At 46.5% G+C, this 23048-nt stretch overlaps 1 protein-coding gene across 5 annotated transcripts in view; it reads right to left on the bottom strand.

Annotated features, from left to right (window-relative positions):
• Nucleotides 1–23048, bottom strand: part of LOC130157582 (uncharacterized) — a 58714-nt gene that overhangs the window by 8633 nt on the left and 27033 nt on the right. For 2 of the 5 annotated variants that reach the window (XM_056357386.1, XM_056357388.1), the window contains exon 4: nucleotides 6593–6643. The exons of 1 other annotated variant lie outside the window; for it this stretch is intronic. In XM_056357386.1, coding sequence (XP_056213361.1) covers nucleotides 6593–6643 — 51 coding nt within the window. Of the gene's footprint in view, nucleotides 1–6592; nucleotides 6647–23048 lie in introns of all 5 variants that reach the window. 2 more of the 5 variants (XM_056357385.1, XM_056357387.1) reach the window with 1 other exon arrangement.

Here is a 23048-nt window from a genome sequence, read left to right as displayed (position 1 = left end):
TCTTAGGAACAAGTGAATGAAGCCATACCCCCCTACTAGTGAGCTGTGTCTTGTCCCCACTTTCTCTCCTCCCGATATGAAAACGGCTGCCTGCAGCAGCTCCTGCACACACCACAGGGTCTGTCCATGCCTGAGCAGGAGAAGGAGCAGGCATGAGGAGCTCCATGCAAGCACAGACACAGGCATGGGACGGTGTGACTCTCAATTTCTCAACTACATCCAAGTAGAGCCCTTAGTGGTTTTGGTCTGTACACAAGTGACTTGTGTGTACAGACCTTGTCCTCTCCTTCCTTCCCACCTTTCCCTTTGCAGCCCTCCCTGTGTGGCAGGAACATCCTCCCTCCAGAGGGATCACAGCTGGCTGCCCCGGCTGTCCTTTGGGACAGGAACCTCAGGTACCATGCTTCTCACAGACCTGGCGTGTGGTGTGTCCCTGGGCATGTGCAGCTTCCAGTTCGCACGAGGCCAGGGCAACCAGATTCCCTCTGGCCAGGCAGGCTGGCACAGCGCAGCACGCTGCTTTCAACTTAAAGGGAACCCAAATTAAAACTGCAAAGTGAGTATTAATTACCCTGGCATGAGCAGGCTGTGAACACATGCTGACACAGTGTGCTTGCCTCTGGACAAACCGCCCCAGCCGTGGAAGCCAAGCGCAGGAAGTGGGTGTATTATGGGAGAGGTGTGTGGGAAAAGAGGATTACAGCTCTGGGGACTGGGAGAGGCAACGTGTGCCAGGTTCCCACAGCCACGCGAACAAAGGGGAGAAGGGAGCAACTGCAGCGGGCCTGGATGCGGTGGTAGGAGACATGCCTGATCAGCCATCTGGGACTTGAAGCTCTGCCAGAAAACAGTGGCAGAGCTGCTGTGACCCTCTGCCATCCCCTACCCCCTTCTCTTTGCTCCGTTACCCAGGTGTGACCCAGAAGTCCCCTCTCTGTGAAACATGCCCTGCCGCTCCCCAGCCCCTTGAACCACTGTGCCACAAGCCACAGCCACCACTGACACACAGGGCTGTCTCAGGAGCAGTCACTGGGCTGCACCTCAATTCTAACCCCCTTTCTACCCCCCATTCTTAAACCAGAGCCACAACCCACATCAGCCCACAGAGCAAAGACAGCACTGAAAATAGATGTCAGCCTCCTGACTCACCAGCCACTCACAGCTTCCACAGAGCTCTCTGGATTACAGAGCTCTTGGTTATTCTGCAAGCACTTACATGATTTAACGGGTGCAAGGGCATACATGGCAGGAATTTATGAAAAGCAGGCAGCAATAAAAGTTCTTTAAGGAAGCAGAAGAGAGAGACGTGACAGTCCCTCTCTCCAGGCTGCAGGCTGGTTAGCTTTTGCCATGAAATCCAATAAAAACAATGCTAAATAAAACAAGGTTCGGAATGAGATGCTTGGGATACTTTTTAACAGACAGGGACATTCCCACCTTATCTGCACTTGATCCTTCCCCACACTGACAAAACTCCAGACAAAACCTTTTGTTGTAATTATTCAGACCAAGGGCTAGGGTTCTCCGGGGCCAGCTGTCACTGCACAGAGACCTTCAGCAGGCAGCTTGGCGACTGAGTTGGAAGAAGGACGGAGGAAGCTGGTTTCCCCCAGTAAGAAAATGGATATCCATGTCCTCATTTAGCAGAGGACCTTCTCCATTTTGTTCAGCAGAGGTGTGCCCATCAACAGGGGACAAGAGCCAGCCTAGGAACTAACAATGCTAAAATCTTCATGAGGGGGCCTCTGCCCAGCAAGTAACCCAAGGATGTGACCGGCCAGGGAGATAAGTCTCTCTCATTGCTTCTAAATGGCAAGTTTGGGCTTCAGCCACACAAAGACACCCAGACTTCAGTTTTCCTCACACTGTCTCTTTGGGCAAGTCACATTCTCTGCTGGTTTCTCAGTTTAACTCACTCTGAAATGGCAATTAAGATATTTATCTCCCTTTGAGATGCTATATTTAGCAATGCTTGCAAAGCACCTTGGGAGCCTGTGATGGAAGAGGCAACATATATGTATGAGTATATATACACGTATGTATACACACACACAAAGTCTTCTGATTTTTTAGAAATCTTTATTTGTGCTGTGCAGCCAGAACCGGTACTGCTCTGTCACCTAGTACGCCTTACATTTGTGAATAGCTCAGGCATCTGCCAAGGCGGCTCTGGCCAGCATATCTCCTGCTCGGCTCCAAGCTGAAAAGGTCCCTTGTTTTAGGGGAAGAAAACCCAGCATGTTTCTGCAGTGGCCTTTTGGGATGCAGACACAAGAGATAAGAGACAGGGAAGTCATTCCAGGGATCTGGCCCCTGTCCAAGCAGAGGGCGTTCTCAACATTGATAAGATCAAGGCAAGAGCACAAGAGGTTTATGTCCTGATTTAAAATTCTTGTTTTATTTTTACATAGCAGAAAACATCTCTCTGATCAGCCAGGTTATCAGATTGGCCTTGAAATCTTTACTCCCTCTCTGCCTGCTCCAACAAGAGCTCTTGAAATACCCAGGGGCTTGCCAGTTGTGTCTTCTACCCACCTACCACTGCTGAGGTAAGCCCAGCTCCACCGATCCCATTCAGAGACCGCAGGAAGGAGTCTGCGAAGGAAGAAGAACAAGAACAGGACTAGATGACAGACCTGTAACTCTCATCCCAAGAGGGCCTGGAGAACTGCAGACTCGTGGTATTATAGAAAGCCTCTGGAAGACTGGTGTCTGCATTCAGAGCTGGCTACAGCCGATCACGCCTGGCCCAGGGTGGAGGCAGTTACACCCTGCGAGCACATGCATGCGCAGTCCTCCTTACTGCACTATGGGAGTGTTTCCGTGCAACACCTGACTGCGCCATGCAAACACGCTCTGGATGCAAAAATACCCACGCACACGTGTGCACCCCTCATCTACACCTTGTGCCTTGCTTCCAGTTACAGACACTACTCTGGCTGACACGCTGGGGCACCAGTGACCAGGTCTGCAGGCACACATTGCCCACCTCAGTGTGCAACACCCAAGCATGCCCACACCTACCTCTCACCTTGCGCTGACACATGCTGTGCCACATATATCTATTATGTACAAATACATACTTCATACACGTTGTCACTCCAATTTATCTCTGCTCACCAGCCCAGCACAGGGGCTGATTCTGTTCTATTACCCTTTACTGGGGGGAACAGAAGCAAGATTTTTAATACTGTTTTCTCTTCACTACAGGCCCTGATCTTTCACAGCTTCTATTCCTGAACACATTTCAAACACAACAGAGCTGCTGCATATTTGGGAATTTTATTAATCTCCCTGCCTTAATCTGTCTAGGTTCTTAGACTTGTCACATCACTGTTCCATCATCCTGCTTACAAACTGCTGAGCAAGTGGAAAGGCTGTAGGCCTAACACTGCCTGAGCTGGCCCATGGGAAGCTGAAGCACAAGGAACAATGACAAGGTGACACCTTAGTGTTAAAACAGCATGTGGAGAAGCAAAACCCAACCTAGGTCACCTGCTTGAGAAAAGACTTCCAATGACCATGACCATTTGCAAGGGCTGAAACTGTGTTTCAGAGCCAGGGGATAAAGACGCTGCCCCCCCATCTCACCGTCCCATGGGAGACTCTTCCAGCAGAAGAGGGAGGAAGAACACAGTTGGGATGATGCATGAGAGCACAACACGTTGCATCCTAACATGCCAGCAAAGGCCTGAAATGTCAAGGTAACCAAAATATCAATGAGAAGGAGGGTATTTTTAACAGCACGCACTATCTCACAACCACATTAGACACTGTCCTCAGTAAGAAGAAATGAAAATGCTTCATTGGTGTTACTAGCAGGTCTTCATCATCCTTGCACAGGAGGGAATAAGCACAACCCTTATTCCTTCAAGCTGTTCAGCAGCAGAACTGGAGGAATAAAGGAGGAATCCTGGCTTCAAACACCTGGCATAAACCATTAGGTAGCTTGTCTGCCTCTCAGATCAGTTGACTCACTGCATCTCCAACCAGTTGTATGCTGTCTGGATGTTGCTGTCCACCTCAGTTTTTTAGAAAGAGACCACATGTTCTTTACATGTGCTGAATCAGGGCTACAGCCACAAGCAAACTGATTCGTGTGGTGGTATTTCCTGCTCAGACATACAGACAGTTACCTGGTTCCTCCTGTAACAGCTCATCAAACCATTTGCTATGAGATTCATCTTCATTTCTTCCACCCTCACTGCAATGGCAAAGTCCCAAGACTGAACCTGTCACTAGACCCTCAGCAACTGAGAACCAACCTCTCACCTTGCTTCCTGCTATCATCCTTTGCAAAAGGCCACATTCAGTAGGGCCTCAGAATAGCCCTCCCAAGCGAAATAAAGTCCCCAGTGTGCTCCAATTCCATGATTGAATGCTGGGCACGAGCCAGAAGTCACAGAATGGTTGAGATTGGCAGGCACCTTTAGAGATAGTCGAGCTCAATCCCCCTCCTCAAAGCAGGGTCAGCAAGAGCATGTTGCCCAAGACCGTGTCCTGGCATGCTTTGACTATCTCCATGGTCAGAGACTCCACAGTTTCTCAGGGCAACATGGATTTCCTGCATTTCAGCTAGTGCCCGTTACTTCTTGTCCTGCTGCTGGGCAACACTAAGAAGGAACCCTGTGCCAAGCATGTCTTACTGACTGAATTGAGAGTTCCTTTTATATGATTAACACAGCATCACACTTCAGAGATATTGACCTCTCAGCTGCTTCCAGAGCTAAGGCATCTCAGCAAGATATTCTGCCAGGGACCTGCTGCCTCCTTTCTAAGCTGTGTACAGAAAAGTCAGCACTTGCAATCACTTGAAAAATGGAAGCAAAAATGCTCCTTTACCTAACGGTTCTGCTACCGGCAGACCGTGAAGTATCATATGCTATTGTCATGGAAACCACATGAGCACCTCAGGTAGCAATGCACTGCCCCAGCTTGGCAAGGTTGGCCAGAGAAGCATGGATTCTGTGCCATCTGTCAGAATGGTGTGCTCTCAGCTTCTGCTGTTTATTTTCGTGCGAGCTGACGTGGGCTCAGTAGGGAGCAAAGGGATAGTTCTGCCTCTCATTCTCCAGGGGCACAAGAGTAAGCTACAATAATAAGCCCAAGGTGTCAGAGGAAAGCACCACACTGAGGCACCGGTGACACCTCAGGGACTGGGGGGACTGCCACCCAGCAGCACTGGAAATAGCTGCAGTCCAGGGACACCCAGAAAAAACAGCAAAAGCACGTGGGGCAGGCACAAAAGAAGGTGATAAACAAGTTGCGCTGAAACACTGCAGCAGGATTAAGCCTGTTAGTAGGTCTGAAGGACAGGCACAGTCTGGGGAGAGCTCACAGGGCACATGAGGAGACAGCTCTACTGAAAACAATCCAGGCAGAAGCACAAAAGAATATATAACAGATCAGAATTAATTGTGCAATCAGAAGTATCAGGTCATTGTGGGGCTGCTGGAAGACAGGACTGAAGTACCCTGGCAGAAGGTATATAAGGAGTTGGAGAAATACAGCCCAGCTCTGCAAAAGCCTCTAGCCAGCCTTACCTCCTCCTCCTCTCAAATACCAGATTCAGCCACAAAGCAGTGACGGTGCAGGGGCACCCAACAGCACGTCCATAAAGAGTAGCACTTCTGGGTACCAAAGGCATCAGTCCCATTTCCTGCTGGGCAAGGCGTAAACCCTGAAGGATCGTGGTCTGCCATTCACCCCTCTTGCAAGGCTGTAATTACTGCAGTGAAAGTAGCAGGTTTATCACAAAGGATGTATTTTTTTCTTCACTCTGATCTGGTTTTGCCTGTATATTGCAAGCATGGAGAGTCATATGGGGCTCAGTGGACAAAGGCACTTGTTTTGGCTGCAAAGTGCAAGGTCACACACACATCTCCTGCTGCGCCATAGAGCGCTGACCAAAAGAAAGCCAAGATACCCACAAAAGAGACAGGGGGGTTGCCTGAAGAGTCAGGGGATGGGGTACTAGAGAGAAAGACTCTGAGGCGCAGGCAGCACAGACTACAGACAGGAGAGTTGAGCAAACAGCCCTGCTAGGCATGGTGTGCACTCAAGAGCAGGAAATGCTCAGACACTGCAGTGTCATCCCAGCTACAAAGCCAAATACAATCTAACTCATCTGCCACCACCTAGTCCCACAACACACATAGTTCTGCAGACACCAGTGCATCACGCAAGTGTAATTCCTCTTCCACAGCTATCTACCAGTACCCCTCACCCCTACTGAACACCACTTGTTACCTCAGATCAGCACCTCCCTTGGTGCTGAAGGTTCCAGATGATACCCTACAGGACAGCTATGCATACTGTATGAGCTCACAGCAGGGAATGTAGACTTTCACTCCAAGGAAGCTTTGAACCCAGTCTCCAAAATGGAAAAGTCAATGCATTATTAGCCTTGTCAGTACCTAACCTAAATTGCAACTACAGTCTATACTCCAGATCAGTGACTTTTGTTATGCAGCTGATCAAGCCGCAGGAAACCTCCATAAATAATCTTCTGGGCATAGATGTTCAATGAGAATTACCATATTTAGATATACATGGAAAGATGAAGGAACTGCACCAGAAAAGGGCAACTTACACGAATTTTAATTACTCTAGTCTTCGCTCCACAATTCTTCTTGAGCAGCATCTTCTGAAAGAGAAGTAGAATCCAGGGATTAGTAGAAGTAGCACGAGGGAAGAGAAAGAAGGAGCTTGTAGGGAGTCTCTTTTCATCAACATTTAATTAGCAAACAAGATGGATAGTTAAGTGAGATAGGAAAGACTAAGATTACCAGAGATGGCCATCAAGTAATCGGCCTAATCTGAGACTGTCTTGCCCAACCTGCAGAGTCCTTTGGCAGTGGCTGATACCCTGGGTTTCAAAAGAAGATACAAGAAATTCCAGAGAGAAAGATGGAACAACTGCCTAAAAGGAAGTTTCTTCCTAATTCCTGTCAATTAGTGGTTAGACTTTGCCCTGAAGCAAGTAGAATTTACCTTCCTTTTATGAAGGAAAAAAAAAAAAGTCTATTTAATGCAAATGTGGATGTTCCCATTATTTTATTTTCATTATGTTTATTTATTTAGAATTAAAGAACAAGGTAAAAAGCACCTGCCCACACTCCTAAATCCCTTTGCTATATACTGTAAGAGCCATTGAAGTTGTCATAACACATGAACCACACAACTTCGCAAACAGGATATACTTAAAACAGCAATTATTCTGTGTAACTACAGAAATAAACAAGTGAGTTGCAGCTCTATCCCACTTCTGAAGCAGTGCTTTGAAAGCTGGCAAGTAACTAAAATCATTCTTTCTCCTAAAAAAATAATTTTAAAAAATTACTCTAAGTAGAAAAGCAAGGCTTCAAGAAAGAACAGTTTTTTCCATTAAAAAATACTTCAACTACATCTTTTATAGTGAAAAACTTGGTGATGGAGCCATGTCAGGAAGAAACTTTCTCCATCAGCTTTTGAAAGAAATCATGTAATTTTTCCTAGCTCCTGACTGTCTTCTACCCTTTTAACAGTTGGAAAGCTGTGTGAAGTGTGGGAAAACGCTCTCCGTCCTGCACACACGCTTTAGCAAAGCAACTGAAGTGTTTTTTAGATCAAGTTCCTAACACAGAAGACCCATGGAAAGACATCCTACCGTTTTACCAATATGGAAATAGTGAGACCTTTCTACTTCCTCTCTCCTTTCATTTGTAGTCTTCCTGCTTTTTTCCAATAGAAGACAAGACAACAGCAACAGAGTAAAGGGAGCCTTGGAAACTCAAAAAGCTTAAACCCCCCCCAAAATATACAAACCACTCCCAAAAAACCAACACCGAAAACAGAACAGTGCTCAGGTGAAAGTACATATTTTTCCAGTAGGAAGTACTGATGGGGGGTAGGGAGAGAAGTCCCACTCCTCCACCACCTTCTGTCACTCTATGCTCCACAAGCATGTCTTTACAGTTCCAATCCACAAGCTGCCCAAAACTTGGAGAGGGAGTTGGAGAAGACCCACCCACCATTTCTACACATACCAGCCCCCTTAATCTAAAACCCAGCCCTCAGCACACTTGTGGCCCACTGACATGCCTGGAGAAAAAAAAAATAAAATAAAATAAAAAAAGATGGGTGCTACAGCAAGTCTTGAAACTTGCACATGAGTAGTTCAGGGCCTGAGGAAAGTGCATTTCACTGTCCAAGCAACATGGGGGAGAAGGGAGGTGCTGCAAGGATCTTGAGCTTTTTCTCTTAATCTTTTAGCAGGTGAATCCGAGTGACAGCTTTGTTCTTCATCAAAGGGCTCAACAGTAGCCTTGCCTGATGCCTCTACCCCCAGGTTTGACCTGGCAGCACAGGCTATGGCATCAGCACAGCACCAAGGTTCCTAACCTTACAGGGACCCAACAGGTCTTTGCACAAACCAGGCAGAAGGAGACAAAGGGAACTGCTGAACTGAACTAACCCAAGCCCATGCTGTCCGACTAAACAAGTAATTCTCCAGGAATTCCTATAAAACAACGCAGAGCTCCATTCCCAGCCAGGCTGCAAGGCCGTTATTGTAAGGCTGGTATTTACTGTGGTGTTTCTGCCTTTAAGGCCCCCTGCAACCATACAGTGAAGAAAGCTGAGGAGGAGAAAGAACTTGGTAGGGCTGACAAACCCCAGTGGTGCAGGGAAGGGCAGAGTAAGGAGTTGTGAGGCCTTGCAAAGTCTTGGTCTCTCCATAAGGTTTTCTTCTAGACTGCTGTGAAACATTGGCTGGCAGGGATGAGGAAGGGTAAGCTAGATAGCTCAAGCCACAAGCCCACTGGTGGGATAAAACATATGAGACAAAGTAGGGTTAAGCCATGAAAGTGAGAATCAGGACTCTGGATTTTAAGCCCCATCCTTTAGAGGAAGAGCACTGTTACGGTGGGACATACCCTGCTGCATCCCATTTGATGTGACTTTGGGTGAGAATCTTAGCTTCTCTAGGCTGCTGTAAAGCTGAGCTTTACAGTGACTGAACCCCCAAGGATGGAACGAGGCTGTGACATCAAATTCCACAGTGCCTCAGTAGCAGCACCACTGGACCCTCTGCTGAAGGGGAAAAAGCACCTTTAAACACAACTCTGCTGGCCAGGAAGCAAGTACACCACCTCCCAGTACAGTCCAGCAGGGTCCAGTGCCTAGCGAGGTCCTATTCACAGATCCCTCGATAACTCCTCGCAGAGAAACAAATGACGTTATTTCCCAACTACAAATTAGCATGGGCACCAAGGCCTTAAATTTACTCATTCTGGTCTTCTATTAGAAGGCATAGGGAGGAACAACTGAGACAGCAATTACAGGATGACAACAGAGTGACTGAAAAGTTTAAACTAGCCTGTGGGTAGATGGACAACCAGCCAGACTACCAAGACGAATTCAAATGCTCAGCTGTATCCCAAGTCTTCTGGCAGAAAACAGAGGTGCTCTTTTAATGGTGCTGTTGTGATGAGCTTTAGTCACATGAGCATCTTACCACTATTTGCACTGTTGCTACAGTTCAAAGAGGCTGCATTGTGCAGCAAGAGCAGGCTGCCCTACATAATTTTTGTGAGTTAATAGCATTCTCTAGTGTGCCTCCTGATGGACTCAGTAAAATGAAGAAGTGACATCCCGTCATCCATAGCCTGTAAAACTGGAGCATAAACCTCAGCAGAAGCAGCTCTCTGGAACTGCTGGGTTTTCCTGCTTCCACTTAGACTGGAAGTGGAGCAGGGCTGCTTGTGCTGCCCTCTTCCAGCTTCACTGTTATGGTCCAAGAGATGTCTCATCCTAAAAGAAAAAACATAAGGAGGGAGAGAGCGCAAGCCAGCCAAATGATACTGCAGCTGAGAATGAATACATAGAAGGCCAGTTATCAAATGTTATTCTATTTGATCAAATTGCTTCCAGTTCACACACACTCTGCACCCATCACAGTAAAGTCATGCTTTACATAAAAAGTCAGTCAAAATCAGTCAAGCATCTTTGTATGGTTTTCCATCCCTCAGTTTTCCCTTTCCTTGCCAAACCTGAGCACAGACTTTCAGATGGGGAAGCTAAAACACAGCGCTGCCTAGCAACAGCCAGGGACTTTCCATGGCAGCCTCTCCTCATCCTCCCTCTGGAGATCTCCACGTCAGGATCCAGCCACGAGATACTCAACTCATTAACTCCTATTTACACAGATACAAGGCAGAGCTGAAATAACATTTATGTGACTACATGGCTTGCAGTAGCCTTAAGCCAGGGGAAATGGCCTATAAGAAAGGTGACACGTTCAGTCTGGTAACCCTGGGATTATTCCTAAGGACTAGGCCAATCTGGAAGTGCAGTTTTATTTCCTCAAGTTATTTTCTGGGAGCCATACAGGAGCGGAGATTTGCTGAAGGTCATTGAGAACGTTAGCAGCACAGCTGAGACTAAACCATAAAGTTTGGTTTCTGAGACTTTCTTCCACATGCATAAACCATAAAGTTTGGTTTCTGAGACTTTCTTCCACATGCAGAAAAGGAACTGGAAGAGAAAGAGGCAGCGTCTGTACTCAGCCTCCTTATTTCAATCAAAAAGTCCCTCCTTCGGTCTCTGACAGAACTGCTGGCATCAGAGCTGACACAGCCTGGGAGCACTATTATTTGCATGAAGGAAAGTTTATTTTATAATCTGCTGTGGCTTCTACTTAAGAGGAGAAAATTACATGACTAAGGAAACATGGAAAGTCTTTTTGAGGGCACAAGAGTTATGCTTCACTAAAAATAAGGCTAAATTGGAACATTCTAGGGTTAAACTCCCAGAAAACAGCACAATTTGTTCAGTTCAAGGACCCTCCCACCAATCTCACCTCCTGTTACACAAATACTCTCTGCTCATAACCCAGTGACTCTCTCCATCCTGGACGTGGATTCAAAACGAAGTTTCAGGGACTGGAAACTATCACTTAGAAGGTCACGTATTTACTGAATGATGTGTGGTAACGAGCCCCTGAACTGGCACGAGTGGACTTGCTGTGACATCAAAATACCACATTAAATGCAGAGATGGACCACCACCCCTGCCTCTCTCAGAACACAGCTCTCTAGTCCAGCCTTGCTTCAGGAGACATCTCCTGTTAAGCAGTAGTGCTCCAAGTCCTCTAACACTGACTCGAGCAATTCTGAACTAACCCAGATGGGAAGTGGTACATGCATGCATTTGCTTAGACACACAAGCTACTGTATCCAGAGCTACTGTATACAAACCACTTTATCCATATGATTGTAATATATATTAACAAACAAAATACAGGCATTCTTAATGCAAGGTCATGCTAGGAATAGTGAAATCCTCAAGGATGAATTTATGTCGTACTACTGCAGTTCAAAAATAAATATTTAAAATTCTGGCAATGAACAGCTTAAAGGCAGGCATCACTGCTTAATTTTCAAGTATTTCAGAGTTTGAACAATCTCTCAAATCAGCACACAAAGCAAAATGTCAGCCTGCATATTAATAAAACCCTTTCATCTTACATCTTTTTTATATGCACATTCCTATTTTTAGAATGGTTTTATTTTCACTACCTCCATAGGACAAAGCAACAGCTCTTTTGTCTACTGGTGGTGTCTGGTTCTTTTTAGTTATTATTATTATTTAATTTTATTATCCAATTGTCATTTTAAACCTAAGGGCCTGTTTAGAGTTAGATGCAGTTTAACTACTACTGGTTTTTTTCAAGCCAATTTTGTCTATTCCATGCAAGAGAGCACAGGAACTCTCAGTTCAACTTCACTCATTTAATTTACACTACATCAGCACACTTCAAATGTTTCATTATACAGTCAGCTTGTTGCAACTTAAGAATTTTGCAGGGATTTTCACATATTTAATGAAATAAAATTCAAAGTTTTAAAAAAGTCTGTATTCAGTAATTGTGCTGTAACTTGACTCAAAGACCAGATGTAGATATCAAGCAGGCCAGAAATCTGCCTTTCATTAGTTTTGCTAAGGAACCTCCACAGAAGGATTGGTGCACTTTTACTGAAGATACGGATATGTCTGTCACTTGTTGACATCTTAAAACTCTTGACAGGATATAAAGTTTTAAGCAGACCATGTTTTAAGACAGAATTTCCTTAGCTCTGTAATTCTTGTTTTACTTCCATACTGTTAACACTACCAGCCAGCTTCCCAGTTGCCCAGAGTCTTCCAGGAACAAGGCAGACCAAGCTTGAATGTCTATCACAGAAAATATAGAAACAGACTCATAAGTTGTGTATGAGAACCAAAAGAAGAAACATTACAGTGTGAGGCTAAACTGCATTCTAAGTCATAGCGGAAGGCTGATGCGAAGGGACAAATCATGTGATGTCCATAAAGAGAAAAAATGACAGCAAGGCAGTGAAGCAGCTCCATGGCCCAGTAAGCAGAGGGCTGAAGGTGTCTCAGCCAGGTGCTTCTTGTGACAGGGAGGTGAAGCAAACACCAGTGGAGAGGCAACGCCAATGTGTGAGCTCCAGCCCAATGCCACTCCTGGTGCATGCGTCCAGCTGGCCAGGGGAGCACAGCCCCACGGCCCATCTCTCCTGGGACGGCATTTGAGAGCCAAGAGCCTGCCTGACCTCCTTCCCAACCAGCCCCCAGAGCTGGGTTTGGGCCAGGAGGAGTAGCCTTCCGTATCAGCCAGCTGCTGAGCAAAGCCCATCTCCTGCCCCACCACGGCTCAGGCAGGGAGAGCATGCAGAAGATTAAGGCACAGGGCAGGGATGCATCTGCAGCACAGTGGACAGATGAGGACAGGGGCTCTGCACAAAGTGACTATTGTGCCACATGCTGTGGCTGCAAAGCTTCTACTTGACTTGAGTCCCACCGCTGTCCCACCACAGGGCACAGAGTAGACGGCCCAGGGGGCTACAGGGGCACAGGCCCACAGCTGCTAGCCACCAGAGCGCAGGAGGACACACAAGCAGCCCAGCCAGCAGCAGCCTCACGCTACCAGTGAAGAGGAGGATTTCAGCAGGGCCCTTTTAGAGAACAGGCTGAATTAAAGGAAGGGGATCATCCACCCCCAAAGGCAGCACTCCCACAAGCCAGGCGTGAAACCCAGCAACTCCCCAGCCAGAGCTCAACAGCAAGGCTGAAGCTTTTGGTGCTGACCCAGTCTGACAGCTGCAGGCACCTCCAGGCTAACACACCATAGCCCAGTGTCCTCTGATTTTGCACACATCTCCCACCCAGGTGACCAGTGCTCCATGCCCACACAGCATGGCATGAGGGAGCCAAGCCACGGCTCCTATCCTTGCGCCAACAAGGTGATGGGTACTCCACAAGGGGCAAAGCTGGGTCTGCCCTCCCAATCGGTTTAGGAGGATAACAAGCAAAAAAAGAAAATCTTAAAGCTACTGTGTATGTTGATTTTGGACTGGGTTTTTAAATTCCTTGGCACTGGGGGCTGTGCTGCTAGGACATGGGCATCACCTCATAGCTCTGCAGTGCAAGAACAATAAGGAAGAAAGAACAGGTCACAGGCTTCTCCTTATTGCTGTAAAACTGAAGTAACACCAGCTGACCTTACCCCCCTGCCAGGCTCAGGATCTCAGGTACACATGACTTTCATCAGCAGAGAAACAAGGGGCCAGACCTTCCTAGTTGTCACCTGAGGGTACTCTGCATTTGCATCGCCAGGGATGCCCCACACCCGAGGAGCACCCCACTGTCTGGGACCAAGGGTGCCAGGCTGCTACCCAGCACATCCATGTGCCAGACAGACATGAGCTCCCTGCCCAGCCCCTGCAGCAGCACAGCACCAGGAGGGCTGTATTTCAGCCACAGCCTTAAATCATAATTATCATCTGTCACAGTCTGCAGACTGCTCCACCAGAAGTTAAACAGCCTCACAGCACTTAAAAATACAGGCTAATTCAAGTGGTTTGGCCAAAGTTCCCTCCTACAAAAGCAAACCCCAGCATCCAAAGACTGTAAACTGTGGTGATACTATGGAATATCCTGAAAAGCCTCTGAACTCTTTAGAAAGTTATTTCTGTTTCAGATTCAGTTGAACTAGCCAGTAATGCTTTTCGCGCCACATTTATTCTCAATCTGTCTGAAACCCCTTCAAAACTTCAACACATTTGGTCTCTCAACACTGTCATAGAGGGCCCCCATCTCTACCAGACAGGGTAGCCCCAGTTTTCCAGGCAGCACCTCTGCCAACAAGTGCCACAAATCCAGTGTCTCCATATAGTGCAAACACTTATGCTTAGTGCCTCTGGACAAGGCAGCAGAGGAAATGCTGATTACTAAGTGCTCATTAAGAACAAATTCAAATTACAACAGAAAAAAAACAACCCACAAACAAAAAACCTCCACCAAACAAGGCCTTACAAAAAAGCGTCCCACAGGGATTTGCCTGGGATCACACACAGCAAGTGGCAGACCATGAAAACCACAACAAAGTAACTTCTGTGGTCACCAAAATCCCCTCTAACATGGTGTCATTAGTCACCTCGTTTTGTGCACTACTGGGAGGGGCTCAGCTGTCACTGCTGAAAAGAAATAGGAGAGCGCCTACAGCAAATACAAAATGGCCCTGCAGTGAGTCTTAACCGGCAGCACAGCAAGTCAATCCCACAAGTGATTGCTCTCTAAATCAGCACAAGCCAGTTGCATCTTCATCTGGAGAGATGTCATCACCAAAGATGCAGTCACCACTGCAGAGTGGCACCAGGCTGCTGGGCCTGGTGAACGCCTGGTATGGAAGAGCACGAGTCAAAGCCTGGCCAGCAAGGTCTACTACCTGAGAGAGCATCTGAATTCCCACCGCTCCTGAGGCCCAGAAAGCAGACAAAATTATTGAACTTACAGGCTGTTTTTTGAAGTTCTTCCTGAATGTCACACTAGAGGCACAGCTAATGCAAACATAGCTACTCGCTTACACAATTATGGTTTAAGCAAACCGCCTCTCTATCTGTCTGTAGGTAACTGGTTTTCTACTGCTCCATCACCTTTGTAGCATGCAGTCTCCAGACATGCTCTGGATCTGTACAGAAGCCCAGTCCTCCCAGGCACATATAACATGGGCCAGATTTGCCTTGGCACTTTTACCACTAGCCCTTTGATTTTAATTTGGGGATGGAGGAAGTGAACACTCTGTATGAAGCATCTCTGGCTCAGCAGCCGCTTCCCCTGCTGGTCTGGCAGAGTCCAAGTCTGCTGATCTGCAGGGTACATCAGATGGTTCATCTATTCACTCCTCGCCAACCTCAAATCCCTCACTGAGTTTTCTTTGAGGCCGGGAAAAAATGCAAAGCTCCATTTGTGCAGGAAACAGACCTGACTGAAAACTCCAGCACCTGTGGAGTAACAAAAATATAAAGAGAGGGCAGGATTCATTAATTCCCTCTCACTCATCTGCACATGCCAAAGTTACCAATGTTCAAATACTGGACTTCCTCCTCCTGCTCACTAGAGCCTGGGAAGAGAGAAAGGGTGCAAATGGACATGGGGGGTCTAGTTTCACAGCTGGCAGGCATGGTAGCAGCTCCTGACAAAAAGCTAACACAGCTTTTAATTCAGGGTTGCCAACGTGACTGTTTACTCTCCCCATTCCTGGCCTTGGGTCCAAAAGCTGTCCACAGGGAAAGTCCAGTCTAGTCTAACATATCATCTGATGTCTCTATAGTTTGTCTCACTTTTGCAGTCCCAGCTTGTGACTGTTAACTGAGCCTTGGCTCAGACGTGACTCAAAAGAATCCTCCCTCCCCACGGACTTTTGCATAGGCAGAGCTAGGGCAGAAGGCACACTGCCTCCTGCGGCTTTATCCCATTCCCCTCAGTGCTGCTGCAGCACATAGGAGATGGCAGTGCTGGAGACTTGAAATAAGCAGCCCCTGACACTTCCACCATTTGCTGTTTAAACACTGTCCCCAAGCGCACCAAGAATGGGTTAAAACTTTCGCACAAGTCAGGCAGTAGAGCAAACAGTTTCCTCTAAGCAGGGAAACACAGAGAAGGCTCTGAAAGTCATGCAGCCGTGTACCCTGGGAAAGAAGAAAAAAAATTAAAATCATGAAAGGTACAGACCTTTGTCAGCTGTACATTACAGGGACACAAAGAGGAAGAGAATCCACAGATGGCTGCTCCAAACCCAAAGGACACAGGCACTACAGGCATGTGTGCCCAATTACCTTTACCCCATTCTCAGGTAACTGAAAAAAACTACAAGATGCTCCAAAGGCTCTGTGCAAGCTACAGGGACTCATGCATACCAGCCAGAAAGTAAACAGCCTAGGCATCTGGGACATCAGATTTCCAGAAGAGACTGCATGCTCACACAGGTTTGCCGCAGCAGAGGAAAGGGTAGCTGTACACATGGAAGGCAAAAGAAAAAATTCAGCTCAAAATTGTTTCAAGTTCAGATTTTTAAGCCAATTTCTTCATGTTTTTGAGCCAACCTGAATTTTTCAGGTGTTGATAAAAAAATATTTATGTTTAGAGGTATAAATTCTTGGCCCTGAACGCCTTTTTGTCAGCCCCAAAACTGCCCTAAAGGGTACAGTTAGCACAAGGGATTTTTCAGAAAGTGTATCTAATCCATCACAGAAAACATCCAATGGAGACCAATGCATTTGTCTGGGGAGAACCTGGAATATGCACCTTTTCAGCAGATTCTTAGCTAGAGTGTTGGTCTTGGCAGAGCTGCTCAGAAACAGGGTAATGTGGGGTATGCTCATTGCATGAAATGAGGAAAGGATTCTTCAGTGGCCTAGAAGACAGGTATGGCCTGTTCTTCACAACAGAGACCTTAAAAGGTGACTCTGAATCACCTCCCACCCTCTCTTCAGCTGAGTGCAAGGGACATTACCCCATGGGAACCCTCACCTTGGGTTCAGCAGGTGCTGCTGGGAGCAATCACAACTTTAAGTGGAAAACATATATAAGGTCACATCTTCAGATAAGAACATGGATTCGTGCACAGTGGAGAAACTTCAAAAACATCAAATGTAGACTGACTGCATAAACAGCTCTGGCAAGCCAAAACGAGCCTGCGTCAAGCAAACACACGAACGCCACAAGCCACTGAGCTTGCTTGGGCTCCAGACTCTGAGCACAGGGCAGAGTCCCACTCCTCCTCATCCCAAGACACACACCCATGTGTACATGTCATGTCTGCACAGCCCCACAGCGTATTTCAGTATCTTTTCACATGACTATGCCTATTTGTGAGATCTCATTTGTTTGCATGAGCGCATGAAAATAATTTTACACAAACAAGTACTATATTAGAAATTACAGGCCAGAAGATGATTAACAAACCAGAGACAATTTTTTGTCTTCAAAAAGACATCTGTGAAGTGGGAATAGTAGAACATCAACAACCGTAGAGAGAAATGATGGTGTAACCGCCTGTTCCCACATTCCCCACCCTACCACTTACTTGTTCCCCTGCTCCCCCACCCTGCGGAACCTCACACACACATTAGTGAAAAGGGAACATGCTGAAGTGGCTAACTAGCTAATAGGATAAAGGCCTCTTACTCCAGGGAGCTAATCCATTTATGCAGCATGTAACTAACCACTCAGCTTGGAGAATGTTCTCCCAATTCTTGGTAAGCTAAGAATGCTCACACCTGCCTTGCAGCACGATGCTACACAGCACACAGGGCTTAGGGTGGTGTTTGCAGGTTGAAGCTTGCGATGGGGTTTGACCTACTAACTTTGAAAGGGCTGGCCTAGGTCTGCACCCATTGGAACAGCTTGCAAGGGCTTCAGAAGAGCCAGTAACCCCTGCCTGGTGCTTTGTCCTTCCTCTTAAGCAGGTATACAGTTCCCTTCAGCACTGGTGATCAGCACTCGTGGATTCCCATACCCTGTTGCATCCCCTTTGTTCACATCCTCATGGCTGCACGTGGCTCAAGATAGCAGAGAGGCTGGTCCAGGGAAGCCTCCCCAATGCCAGAAGCAACACAACCAATTCAGCAAACAGTGCTTTTCCTTGGACACTTCAATGCACTAGGCTTCATCTCCACGTCCATGGGTGCCACCACAGGACACATTACTTCTGCCAACTTTCTGAACCTCCCCTGTATGACGGCTGCGATGTACCAACTCAGAGCCAGAAGCAGGCCACCACCCTTCTGAACAGCTGTTAGCAGAGCACGGCAACCCTTCGGAGCTGCTCCCAAAGCTGCACACAAAGAACTAGAGAACTGCTGACCTCGTGTATGCCACTCCATTGTCTGCATCAAGATCCAGTTTCCAAATAGTTGGAAATAAACCTGTAAGATCCATATCAGAGCCTGTATAACACATGCCAGTGCTCATAACACATGCATCAGTTTTAACACACAAATCATTTCAGTGTTTCCTTTTTTCAGTTCAGGATTTTGGCCCATCTCATGCTTATGAAATGGCTATGTTCTAGGACCAAGAGGGTTCATTCACCCACCACACTGGAGAAGGGCAAAAGTTCAGCTCATCTAATTAAAAGAAGAAAAAGCACAGTACAAAGGCAGACCTGAATGTCTCAAGGCCAAGTTCACTAAGACTCTCTGTGCAGAGAAAGGTTGATAATAAAAGCAAAAATTTATACCACATTTATATGAATAGTTTTGAAAGTGTTTGAAGGATTTGGACACTTGCATCTGGAAAGCAAATGAACCTGTGCCTCAACTCAGTACAGAGATTTATACAGTGGACCAAACAACATAGGCAAGTTGCACAGCTGCAGCAGTAGCTACTGCTCCTTTCTTCTTCCAACCCTACCAGCAGCCACATCATGAGACAGAAATCTGATGTTTTTTCAGCTTCTTGTGGTTTACCATTTCACTCATGTCTAGGGTCCTTCCATAGGCTGTTCAGCATAACTGCCCACAGCAAGAGTGCAACATGCAGACGGCAAAAATTTGCACATCAGAAGTGCCTTTCACACCTCTTGTAGCAGTCAGCCTTGACAAGAACATTAGGAGTGTGATGAAAGAAAGATACAAGAATACTAGAAAGATGTCATACTAGAATTCTCTCTGCTTAAAAAATGTTTTCCAAGAACACCAACCACTTCCACTGCTTGTAACTATACTCATTCCTCTAACACCACTTAGAAACTAATAGAGCTGACGACATTATTCAGAGGATGACAGGAAATTATATTAAGTTGAAAACAAGTTAAAAGCTTGATCTGATAGCACACCAAACTCAGAACTACAATGTATTTTCATGAACTCACTGTGCCGTTTCAATCAGAGCTCTGAACAAAGCACCACAGCTTAGGTTTCAAGACTTACATTAAGGTACGCTCAATATACAGTCTTACCTAGCAGGCACACCGTGTTCTTGTGTGAGCTTTGTCTTTCCTGCACATAGAGCAAACAATAGCAGTACTGGACTTTCCTGAACCAAGCCAGGGCATTCCCTGACCTATGGCGGTTTCCCCAGCTGCAAACCACATCGCCTACAACACAGCAACCTACATGTTTCCAGCTGTGAGAAACAGACATCTGACTGGCTCCATTTTAAGGATATTTCTACCTGTACTAGGAACTGCACAGATTCACTAGCTTTGCTATTTGGAAAATGACTGGTGAAACTGTTCTTGTTTCTTAATCATATTATGCCTGCATACCATCATGTCAGAGGCTATAGGAGTATCTGATGAGCCTCTGAAGCAATATGCAAGATAGGGAGTTCCTCAAGTCTCCACAGGTAGGCAAAAGAAGACCTATGCTGTCAAACATGAGCATGCTTACAATAAGATCACAAAGTAACTTGCAAAGCAATTCAGTTTTACCCTCTGTATAACTGCTCAACCTCTCTTTTCCATAGTCAAATGCATGAAGGTGAAATTACAGCTTCCAAAGAAAAGCCAGGATTTTAAAACGCAAGCACATTTTTAGAATTAAAAAATTTAGTTTGCCCTCGCATAGACATGATCAGAGAGTTTATTTACATTAAGTTCCTAACACTTTAGAAGATTCCCAGTTTTGCAGATTAATTCCTATGGAAATTGCATGAGCAGCCGAAGTCCAACAGGAGATTGAAAAGATTACTTTCACTGAGGAAAACCAGCAAACTTAATAGGTACTTAAGACAAATCCTTCATTTGTGATTTTTTATTATTATTATTATTTTTATTTACCTGAGGCCCCCAGGACACCTATGCTTTTGAAACCCTGAATTTAGAAAAAAGGTAATTGCATATTTTTGGCTTGGAAAGGGAGAGTTCGTCTCTGACTTACCGGTCATTTCCTCAAAACCAATTGCAGCTCAACAAGAAGCGTGCCTGTGGGAGCAGCTCTGGAGAAGAGCAGGGAGTTTTAGAAGTGAAGCTGCTCTGGTTGAACTCAGTCTCCGTCTACATGAGAAGTAGATGCCTCTATTGAGTGGCTCCTCCTGTGAGATGAGCTGTGGACCAGTGCCCAAAACTCCCATTGACATCAACAGGCTGAAAGAAAGTGCCGGCAGAGCCCAGCAGTGCGGTTCCCATGTGAGCCAACAATGGGGCGGCTATTCAGAGCTAAGGCAGAAAATCAGAGCTAAACCCCAGCCCACGCCAAGGACAGCTGCGTTGTTGACAGCCAGGCTGGCTATTCTACCACACCAAAGCTTGACTCAAAAACAGTATTTCCTGGAGTGTTTACTCTAGTCATGGGCTTGGCCTTAAAAGCTCAGCCAGCTTCTGCCTATTGAATAGTAATAGCTGCTATGTTTTCAAGTCTCAGACATGCTCCAGGACAAACTGCTTACTTTCAGTCTGCAGTGGCAAAACTGGAGCACAAATGTCCAGCGTTCATAGTTTGTCTGCACCATCACGCGAGTGCCCTGTTTCTGCTGTTTCCAAACCTGTGCTACCACCTCCCTCCTTCCTCTTCACTCACAGGCAGCACCCCACAGGGAGACTGTAGGGTGCAAGCACACTTGGTGTCACCTCCCGATCACCAGTGCCAAGCCATGCTGGATGAGGAAAGTATCCTACTTCTGAGACACAGGGCTAAGCAGTGCCAGTGGAAAGCAAAGGAAAAAAAAAGCTCTTTCTTTCCATTCTTTGCTACCATCACTTCTGTGTAGTGCTTGGGACAAGTCCCTTACCATCTAACTTTTAAGCAGTAGCAGCCCTTGTTACCTTGTGGATGCTGACTTCTATGGAACTGGTCACTTGTGTAAGTGCTTAAGCTGGGAATTCAGTGCTTAGTGGTGGTGGTAGGGTAGGAACAAAAGAAAAAGCCTAACCCATCTCTTCTGCTCATTTCAGTTTCTTAATCTAGATAAAGTCAGAAAAGCAAGCAGAACACTGCCACCACCACCAGACACTCTCTGGACCACATGAGGAATAACCAGCTTGGTTCTAAATAGCCATTTACCCTTTCCAGTCCCCTCAAGCTCACCTCACCAGTCCTCCAAAGCACTGAACAGTAAGGCTTTCTACTTTTCAGAGGTTGCTAGCATAAGCAAAAGATGTAACGTACCACGCCTGAAGAGAGATCCATTCATCCGCAGACCAAATACAACACAGGCAGTGACGGCATATGGTGAAGCCACCTGCAAACTCTTTTTCTCCCCAGGCAAGGATGAGATATTTGTATCACAATGAGCCACATGCTGAGGGAGCAGTGGGAAGGGAGAGGTATCTAGCCAACTCAACAGCCACATTGGGACCCAATCCAGGCAGCCCTTCTAGTCCAGACACACCATGGCTCGGGGAGGTGAGGACAATCCAGCCCTGTTGAGAAAGTCCTGACCTTTACTTCCAAGCAATGTCTACTAACTGGTCTTGCTGGAAAGCATAAACAGGTTGCAGCAAAACTTCTTAATCTGCCAGGCCCTCGAGGCTACTTTGGCTGAATTCAGAAAATGGGAAAGAGAACGTGCTGGCATTATGCTTCTGCACTGTACTGTATCTAAAAAAGAAACAAAACATCCTTTCAAAAACTTTCTTCAAAAAGGACTCACAACAGCCGAAACCCAAGGATATACTGCAGGACGGCCACCCTTGGGACAGCCACCCTTCGGTATCCAACCAGCACCTACTCTGTGACTGCCATTCACCCCAGCTCAGATCAGACTAACCAGCCGTGTTGCTGCTGCAGTTAGGATCCCTAGGTTTTGCTGAGCAATGGTTTTTGTGGTCTGCTGGCAGCCCACCATAAACCACTGCCAGTAGATATGGGAGATGGGATTTTCCTTCTGCTAGTTCAGCAGGAATTATTTTCTCAAGTAGCTTTGAGAGAAAAATACTAGAGGTCAAGATCCCAGCCTTGTCTATTCACATGCAGAGACTCTGGCAGCCACTTTCAGGTGGGAACACTTCCCACTCACCCCAAATCTGCTCCCTCCAGGCCCACCTACCCCTCAGAGTCACACCTCACACAGTATCCCCAGCATCACGCAGGACTTCTGCCTAAGTCACACCCCAAGGACACATGCCAGTGGTGCCCATATGCCCATTTGATCCCTTCTCTCTGGTCTACAGCCAGAGAATCAGCTTTAGTCTAATACCTTCTTACCAGGCTTGAGAGCTTAGAGAAAAAAGAAAGACAGCAGGGCTGGGAAGGTAGCCAGCAAGCCTGCCAATCTAAATGATAAGCCCTTGGGCTTTCACCTCAGGCTCATAATTTACTGCCACTGGTTCCAGGTGCTATTATTGTCCCTTTGGGAATCTTAATACAACAAAATTACTCTCTCTAGCTCTGTCTCCACCTGTTCTTACCCTCCTCTTCCCCTTCCTACCCCATAGATCTCTCCTGGCTTCAAAACATACTCTTCCAAACTTCAGCTACATCCAGTTTCCTCCTCCCACATCTTCCTTTTCCTCAACCAAGCTCTCCAGTACACTCCAAACCACCCTGGCCAACCTAATCCCCACTCATTCATGACTCAAAGCAGCACCTCAAGGGAACTACGTTTCAGATGTTCCAGCAGATGTTCTAGGTACTGGCCCACACTTGGAGACAGCCCAGATGGTACTTAGGTCCCATGGCAGTCCAAATAGCTATATTCACCAACGTGCAAGCTCCCAGGAAACAAAAGCCAAGTTACATGGGCAGATACCTAGGGAAAAAGAGATAAGTAAATATTTCCAG

The sequence above is a fragment of the Falco biarmicus genome, chromosome 12 (genome assembly GCF_023638135.1).
Source record: "Falco biarmicus isolate bFalBia1 chromosome 12, bFalBia1.pri, whole genome shotgun sequence".
Taxonomy (NCBI): Eukaryota; Metazoa; Chordata; class Aves; order Falconiformes; family Falconidae; genus Falco; species Falco biarmicus.
This window is presented reverse-complemented; position numbering and strand designations above follow the sequence as displayed.